The following is a 9094-nucleotide window of genomic DNA, read 5'->3' as shown; positions in this document are numbered from 1 at the left end:
CATGTGAGGCTATATGGCTCAGAAGACTATTGTCAGAAACAGATTACTTTGATGAGTCAAAGCCAACAACAATATACTGTGATAATCAATCGGCTCAAGCATTGGTCAAAAATCCAGTATATCACTCCAGAACAAAGCACATTGATGTCAGAGAGCACTTCATCAGAGAAAGAGTGTTTCTTGAGGGAAGGTGTTGAGAGTTCACGCTCAACATCATGTGATCATGTGTGCATAGCACCATCACGTGATCATATGTGCATAGCACTAACCTTATAGAGTGCTATAAAGGAAAGGGTTAGATCCCCTAACCCTAACCCTAAAAGGGTTTGTATATATTCTATTTTTTCAACTAATTCTAGTGTACAGTTAGTCATTTGTGGTGTGCTCTCTAGCTGTGCCCTCTCTCCTCATCTCCACTCTTCTCCTCTCCCCTCTTCATATTTTGTCAGTTGAACCACCCTTATCTTCTATGTTATTCATATATATATTTTGAGTATTATGTACATAACTGGGGTTGACGCACAATGGCCTTTAATGCCCACACTACTTCTGGATAGCCGCCCATGGAGGCTTGCCCATAGGCCCTTGGTTGGAGCAAATGCGGGTGGAGTGTCACTACTGCTCTACTGGAGTTCTAAAGACGATCCCCCCTACCTTTGGAGCTATCGTAGCACATTGAGGATTTGGATGGGAGCCCTCAAGATTTTAACCCGAATGCAGATCCTTCAGAGGGACTACACTTGGGGGATGGTGGCTTGGTTGGCTGAGGGAGGACACGCGTTCCAGATTAATGAGGTATCTCCAACTTACTGAAACAGGTCAGAGCATTCAGAGGATAGAGCTCCACAAGGCAGTTCCTCCTGCTAGCCCGTCGGATCCTCATTCGCTCCCGAAGGATAGCGTGTGGGAGGTAGTATCCAGTGTTACGGCATGGAACATTTGGGTTGCTCACTATTGTCTAGTGATGGGTGAGCATCCGGTTCCACCATCGGCTACCTTAGTCGCCATCTGGCAAGATATCATTTACATCCTTTGCTCTGCTTGGGAGCACGAGACCTCGAGCTCCAAGGCAACTGTTACCTACACACATTTCTACAAGGCTTGGCCTGCAAGAGTTTTCTACACATTCACTCCATAAGGGATTCACTGGTTGTATAGTCCCCCCACCTGGCCGTTAGCCCCTGTAACAGAGATTCCCTAAGTAGTGAGCTGGGTTTCTCTGAAACAGGATGGTTTTTTCAAACTTTATCAATTTTTCCATAACACCTTTGGGGCTGTTATTTTGTACGAAATTTTTTCAAGCATTAATCAAAGGTTCCTTTCTTTTTTATTTAAAAAAAGATCATGTGATGACTATCAAAACAACGAGAGTAAGGCCTTGATTGATAAAAACCTAAAACACAAATATTTCAATGGACACCTTGCATTCTTGTATGGTGTGCTTTATCACAAAAGAAAGTCTAAACATGCAAAGTATTGGACAAATTGTTATGAGAGGATCACAAGACACCATAGTCCTTTAATTCCTAAATATGGCTCTTCAACGAGTCTCAAAATTCATGCAGATGTTCCACTATCGTACTTATTAAGCAGTACACGCGTTGAATAACTACAATACTAGCAAGTATGCCAAAAATTTTTTTAGCATATAGCTTTGGCATTACGGGCCTTTCTATGAACCTAATTCACACCAAGAAATCTATCAAAATTATATTTTGAGGTGCTTTAGATAGGCATAGTGTAATTTTCTTTAAAGTAGCCAGCGCAATCATCATGCAAATGAAAGCTAGGTCCTTTCGCATCCTTGTATTTCGAGTGTTTAGCTGTTCTTTTTTTCCAAGAACTATGATAGAACAATTCCTCTGGAGTAGTCATAGCATTTGTAATTGCAAACAATAAATATTTTCTTAATAGGCATATAAATATAATGTAATTGTTATCAAGGTGCTAATGACGTCATCGCATACCCCAACTTAGTGTCTTTAAGCAAATACAAGGAAACTATCCAAAGGATAGCAAATAGTTGGGACCTTTTGCTAAGGAAAACAGAACATCAAAGGATAAACATCACCATGTACCATAGCTAAGTATATTCAAGCAAATACATCAAAGTATAACAAGTGGTTGCGACCTTTTTAGAAGCACAACAAAACCTCCAAAGGATAAACAATGGTTGGGGCCTTTTTTTAAGCATAACAAAATAACCAAAACCAAATATACACAATCAAGTACAGAATGCTAGGCCCGAACATTACAGCAAGGCTATATTGCAATCAATCTCCTCAATTGGCTGCATGCAACACTGGGATCAATGTTCCTTGATGAAAACAAGCAGCATGCAGTGTCTAAAGACATCCGCTCCTTAGGATCTACCCTAAGCATGCCCACTGAGATATGTTAACTAATTCTCTTTAGGTTGAATATTATCAATGCTTTGTGGTGTAGTTACTATGTAGAGAACAATGTGCCTCCCTTTGAAGTTCTGCCATAGTAAATAGACTAACTTCACATCCAAGGCTTGTTGAATTGGGATAACCTTCACAAAGACCAACATCAACCTGAGTCTTATTTTGAAAATGAATAAAATAGTAAACATGTTTCCCTCCAAAAAATTCAAAATAACATCACAAACTTCCAACCTCTGCAGCATCCTCGAAGGGTCAAGATATCCTTATGGCACAAGGACTTAGCCCCATGCCATGGAGTATGCATAGTTCACCACAAGTTTCCCATCAATGCCAAAGTTCTGCTTTGAGCACAGGATGAACATAGTCTTCAATCAGTACCAGCAGGAAGGGAAAACATAGGTTATAATGCAAATAGAAAGCAGGAAAGGATACTTACGTCAAACAAATCTAAAATTGTTTCATCAGGGTTTGGAGAGAATGCGCTGTTGATGTAAACAAACTGATTCAGACACACAAAAATTCTGTTCAGAAGGGAAACTCCTCATTTTCCCACCTAGAATACCCTCTCCTTATCCTTAGCATCTTCATTTCAAATGCGTATTATTACTGTCCTTTTCGTTCACATATATTGACATGACCATGTGGGCACTGAAATCTCTCTCTCTCTCTCTCTTTCTCTCTCTCTCTCTCCGGCCCAAATCCCTCCCTGACACCATACCTCATTCTTCTAGCTGAATCAGTATGTTACCCTTGGAAGGGGAAGCTTTATGGCAGCACATTCGATATCTAAACATGATTGGCAAGTTTGATGCACAAGGACTACCTCACAGGCCAATGGAAGCAGCCAAATACGAGGGATGGTAGAAGGCAAGGGTGGAAGATCTTCAAAGAAAAGAAATGGCCATTAGAACGCTTGTGGCACAAAAACTTACAGGCGAGTTGTGGTGTCATCCAGATTTCTGCATAAGATCAATTCCGTGTTGTCCTATGACCTATGACCTTCCACCATGCAAACCTGGCCATGATATCCCTTCAGACTATAGAATCTGTTTCCTCCCAATAAAGATGCCTCTCTGCCTCACCAACCTCCTTTGCTCCTAGATGTGCATCCCGTTCAAGGTGCATCAAACCACATGACAGGTCCTGCAGAATGGATGCAGGATGCAAGGAAAATGGAAAAACCAGTTGCCTGGGTCTTCCTAAACTTGCAGTCTCCTCGATCTCCTTGAAGTATCTAAACTGGGGCATCAACCGATGTAATAGACTCCTTCCACTAGCATAAGGAAAACCCTTCATGGCTTACTAGAGCTGCCTGTTGTGGTAGCTCCTGAAAGTGCAGTGGCCATATCATTATCTGAGTGGATCAATTGGAGGAACTCATTATCCCAAAAGTTGGCATGCTTGACAAACAGCTATCTTGCTTGCTTGCCCATCATGCAAGAAGCACACATCAGATGAGCTACAGGTGGCACGTAGCCCTTCTACCAATCCATTTCGTTGCATCTATGTAAAAAGCCCATGGGAGGGCTCGTGCCACAGCAAGTTGGTATTTTCAGTGCCGTCACATTGTAGATACCATTTTCTGATACTTGTGCAACCACTTTCATGTTCTTATCTAAGATGTGATAATCTAACTCAACCTTTAATGATGAATAGTACATATCTATTCACTTCATGGACGCTGGAGTTGTCTGTCTTCAGTCATGACATATGAAAAGTGAGTATCTTTCGACCACTTCACAAGTCACAAATCCTCTGAAGCTTCGCATTGCCAATGCATTTGTATCCACTCCTCCAACTGATCATAGATGACCTTGACCTTGGTGATGTAGTGATGCACCATATCCCCTTTCCCCATCCTCTTCATAAATAACTTGTTCTACAGGTTGAGCACTCATGTCAATTACACTACTTTGAAGGCAGGATGTGAGAAATCGCTGAATCTACTATTGTTCCTATAACCATGGAAAATGCATTGGTAATCCTTGTCTTCCCACTCTTCAACCTCATCTAAATCTATAGCACCACCAAAGCACAAATATCTAGCCTGGAGTTACCTTCTGTCAAGCAAAACAGCTCCTTCCTTCGATAGTTGGAGAAGATGAGGAGAATGGAACCTCCGGGCTCTAATGCCATCTCAGAGAATAGGGCAGCAAGCCTATGCTGACCCTCGCAGCAGAATCCAGTGGGTAAAGGATCTCGCTACTCTCACACATTTACAATAAGTGAATAAGGAAACACTCTCATCTGGAAATACACGGAATAAATCACAGCCAAAGTATCATCCTATAGCTCCACAATTATGGACTGATCAAGTACAAAAGTGAATGTCAGGTAGGCAGCCAAGTAGTGCTCCTACCTACAGCACCAATGGCTGCAAAACTGAAGACTATGCCTACTAACTGCTGCTGGTATATGTGTACCTTCTGTGGGCTTCAATGGGAACTGGAGGTAGAATGTGCCACCAGTTCTCTCAGGTAGGCAGCCAAGTAGTGCTCCTACCTACAGCACCAATGGCTGCAAAACTGAAGACTATGCCTACTAACTGCTGCTGGTATATGTGTACCTTCTGTGGGCTTCAATGGGAACTGGAGGTAGAATGTGCCAAGAGAACTGGTGGTAGAATAGGTGAGGAGTGTCACAACCGACCGGTCTGTAAACAGACAGACCAACCCTCTGTAGGCCGACTTAGTCAGCTCCAAGAGCCAAGCAGATATGCCCCACCTTCCCCATCAATTGCCAACCTGTATGTGGACTATTCCAGGCCACTAGTCAGGTGTTCACAGGCCTCCAAGCCTGCCTGTAAAGCATGGCCTAGCCGCATGGCAGTCCAAAACAGCTCGAAGGAAAGCATTCATGTGTGGACTCTACAGATCCCCTTGTGGACTGAACGCCTGCAATGTGCATCAGTTCCCAACAAAACCTAACTTGGACAGACCCAACATCACTCCCTGTTGGTCTCCTGGGCACTCATTTACAGTATTTGAGAGAGATACCAAAAGAGAGAATAAAAATGCAAGCAGCTTACCACAGTTTCACGATGCAATTGCCTGCGTAAGAAATCAATTACTTTGGCAAACTTCTCTGTTGCTTCGACCTGCAAGAATGTATGAAGAAAGCAATTTCTCAATTCATGCATCATTCCTCTGATAAGACTTTCTAAGTTTCAAATAAAGATTAGGATAACATAGCCCCCAAAAGAGAAAATGAGAACATCTCCCGTAACTATATAGAAGAAACAATAGCAACTAGAGTTCACTTTTTCACTGACAAGACAGTCCTCATTAGGCCTCTATATATGTGCAAGCACCTTAAACTTTGCCTGCTTCAGAATGGGTGCATCTCCAGTTGCTCTGAATAGTACGACAACTGCAATGCATCAACAATACTTAAATTCATGTATGGATTTCAAACAGCCTGCCACTCAATTTAAAGCAAAATGGAAGTCATTACTGGTGTCATTAGCACAGTATGGACTGCTCCGGAGTGATTCAATATCGCTTTGATGTAAAGGTAAACCACATGGCAACTGCCCAAGAAATACGTCCTGGTAATCACACTTAATACACTGTTCTTCAGAAGGACACTCTTCAATTTTCAACCAAAACAATAAATAAAGCTTGCTTTTAAACTAGCAATAATACGAGTTACACTTTGAATTTTCATACACAAATTAATCTCTTTTGTAACTACAAAAACCAACAGTGCATTACCAAGTATTACAAAAATGTGGGATCCTTGGACTATAGGGTCCTGTAATTAACCTGCATGTCCATAAAACCAAGTCTTTTCTAAAATCACATTGTTCGTATCAAGACTCAATCAGGTGGAAACTCATATTCCGTTTATAATCTTCCATCTAGAGGTCAACATGGGACAATATGCTCCCAAGCGTGTGAATCGCTCCTTTAACTTGATTGATCACATATATATACGCAAGCAAGACATGCACCAACGTAGACATGATTAGTAACACGGATTGAACCACCAAGGACCATGTACAAAAAACACAACCTAGACAATGACTACAATCCAAATGGCTCATTTCAATCAGAAAAATAAAATAATTATCTCATACATTCAGCACATGACTCTGTGATGGCTACCCATTATCCACGGGCAATCATGAGAGATGTGGCAAGGCTGTATGCACTTGAAGCACAGATTGTCTTTCTGGGCTTGGATACCATTCACATTCTCCATTTTTCTTCGCTTCTTAAGACAGCAGGAACAGACGATGAACTTGCTGGGGAAAGGTGCCGCAGTTTAACCCTGCCTTTATTACATGTTACGACTGTCATCATACGTTTTGATATAGCCTATGGCATCACCAAGAGAGCTTATCTGATTGCAAAAGCACCTCCAGCTGATATTCAGTTGGCAGCCCAAAAGCAAACATCACTTGCTATTATGTTGAAGACAAATTGCATACTTTTGTAGCCATATCGTTGAACTCAGGATATAGTTGTCGAGGCCATTGCAGATCAACTTTAAAGTTTGAAGCTTCGGTAACTTTCAAAAGTGTGTACCGAGCCAAAAGCTTTACAGGATACCTTCTCAAAAGCAACCCAAGTCATGAACTTCCAAGAAAGGTCTCTCCACCAAGCCACCAAGCAAACGCCTTGCCCTTTAGATAAAGTTACACCTGAGCGAGAGTTGATGCATGTAAAAATACGTCACACCATTTTACAACCATGCATCAAAACACTCCTTCTATCTTTCCTCCTTTTCAGAAGAACAAGATGCTGAGAAGCCATAGGATTGGAATTCAGCCTGATAAGGTTTGCAATCTCTATTCTTGCACTTGAAATTCAACCTGTAGAAAATATAATGACTCATAAAGTTGTATTGCATTCTTCTATGCAAAAAGGGACCCAATCCACCTACTTGCACAAGTGGTGTCTGAACAGAAGACGACCTCGGTCTAGAAACATTAGAACCAACACAGATTCATGGAGGATCCAATGGCTTAATTTCATTTTTTGCTCAAGGAGATAGGGAAGAAGGAAGTAGATGGAGAAAATTTGAGGAAGAAGGCAGAAAATCACATGAGCTTCGACTCCAGAGAAAGTCATAGCTGAGAATCTCAATTTAGTGAAAGGCTATTGTGATTTGATCAAGGACGATGCATAACAATTAACAATTTGTTGTGGGCTCAAACGTGGAAGAGAAAGCAATTTCAAAACCTTGGGCCAAAAGCAAACATGCTCTAGCCTGAAATTCGTCAGCTAGAAGCATGCTTTGCCAAGTTTAGATCGATTTTGCTTTACTGGGTGCCACTCCCAAAAAACCAACTTCTGCTTTGCCCAAGCTTTAAGAAAAAATCTGATTCTTTTGTTAAACCCACAGCTTTGCCAAAGGACTCTCATCCCTTCCAAGCCTGACACCTACGATGAATCACCTGCTTCCAGTTCAGCTCCTCCAAGGTGAAATTGCTGGACAAAGCCAATTATTCTAATTCCAAAAGAAGATAAAGAAGAGTAGAAGAACATAGAGAGAGAGAGAGAGACAGACAGACAGACAGAGAGAGTGGCCTCCACTATCAATTTCATAAATTACAAATTCAATTTAAACAAAGACGCGAAGCCCTCACCCTTCTGTGCAGCTGATGTTGTTTGTGACTCCATAACATGTGCTTAGGCGCTGCCAGTACTTGCATCAATTCAGATATACTGATGCTGAGTTCATGCCTGCAAACATGAACAACAGCGACACTCTCCTAGGTTAGTGCCACGCTATGGGATAGACTAGATGGCTCTAGGAACTTGTTCAAGCGGGTGATCCATGCAGCATTGTTGCTTCAAACAGAAGAAGTGCAATTTTAGGGTAAGATGAACACTCGGCCCATCATTATAAGCTAAAAAATGAGCCTCCATTCGAAAAAATAAAATCCTTGTACCTTAGTGGCCTTATCTTTCGTTATCGTCTCCTGTCCTGCTCCTTTTTCTTACATTTTCAATCTCTGTCCGTCATTTTCTGCCCATTAAGGAAGGCACCGTTTTTCTATTACCAAAAACAAAGCTATCATGGCGGACTTATTCGTACAACCGGCAAAGCGTTTGCAATGCTCGATTAGTCTACGTAATCTTAATGCCCTCAATTTTAGATTTCAGCCAAATTTAGGGGACCGCACCATCCACAAGTATGACTTTGGCCGCTTATATGGTACCTATCTCACCACTCTATTAGAGCACATACATGAAGAGCTTGATATAAATGCCAAAGCTCTCTTGCCACTAATTCAATCCACATTACAACACACCACTCCTTCCCTTTAACACAAAACCAAAAAAGCTACTTAAAGGGTTAGTACCTCAAAAAATTTGGTATGATGACACTACGATATCATCATCTTTATCATCGATCAAGCGATCACTTGTTTCATAGTCTTGTTCCAAGTATTATTCGCTTTGAATTCTATAGTGCATTTTGACATTTGCTTCAAATTGTATTATTTTGTAAAATGTTTACATGAAAATGGCAAAAATGCTTTCTTTATGCTTTCAAACTTCGGGACTTTTTGTTATATGGCATTATAATAAATACTTTTTCCTTGTACTTGATAGTGTTTTTGGAATGAAGTTTGTATTTTATGTCCATTTTGGCTAGTTTTTTATCATTTGATGCATATATCTAATGGTAATTGGATAAACTATTTAAAAAACTCCATTTCATTCATTTGAATG

The 9094-nt window shown here is 41.1% G+C and overlaps 1 protein-coding gene across 3 annotated transcripts; it reads right to left on the bottom strand.

The window, feature by feature from the left end:
- Window positions 1-2163: 2163 nt before the first annotated feature.
- Window positions 2164-8637, bottom strand: LOC147898717 (ubiquitin-like protein ATG12). 3 transcript variants are annotated; one of them, XM_087379017.1, is made up of 7 exons: window positions 8308-8637; window positions 8002-8098; window positions 5719-5777; window positions 5437-5505; window positions 2845-2907; window positions 2640-2746; window positions 2164-2536 (listed from the first exon to the last, which is right to left on the bottom strand). In XM_087379017.1, the coding sequence occupies exons 2-6, from the start codon at window positions 8033-8035 to the stop codon at window positions 2687-2689; spliced, it is 285 nt and encodes a 94-aa protein (XP_087235143.1). In that variant the 5' UTR covers window positions 8036-8098; window positions 8308-8637; the 3' UTR covers window positions 2164-2536; window positions 2640-2686. The 3 variants fall into 3 exon arrangements, with proteins under 3 accessions (XP_087235143.1, XP_087235145.1, XP_087235144.1); XM_087379019.1 differs by lacking the exon at window positions 5719-5777; XM_087379018.1 differs by lacking the exons at window positions 5719-5777; window positions 8308-8637 and having other exon boundaries at window positions 8002-8242.
- Window positions 8638-9094: the final 457 nt, after the last annotated feature.

Source organism: Dipteris shenzhenensis, chromosome 9, assembly GCF_047967505.1.
Source record: "Dipteris shenzhenensis isolate YYH24624 ecotype China chromosome 9, Dip_SZ_1.0, whole genome shotgun sequence".
NCBI lineage: Eukaryota > Viridiplantae > Streptophyta > Polypodiopsida > Gleicheniales > Dipteridaceae > Dipteris > Dipteris shenzhenensis.
Note: the sequence above shows the minus strand (reverse complement) of the source record. Positions and strands in the feature narration are given on the sequence as shown.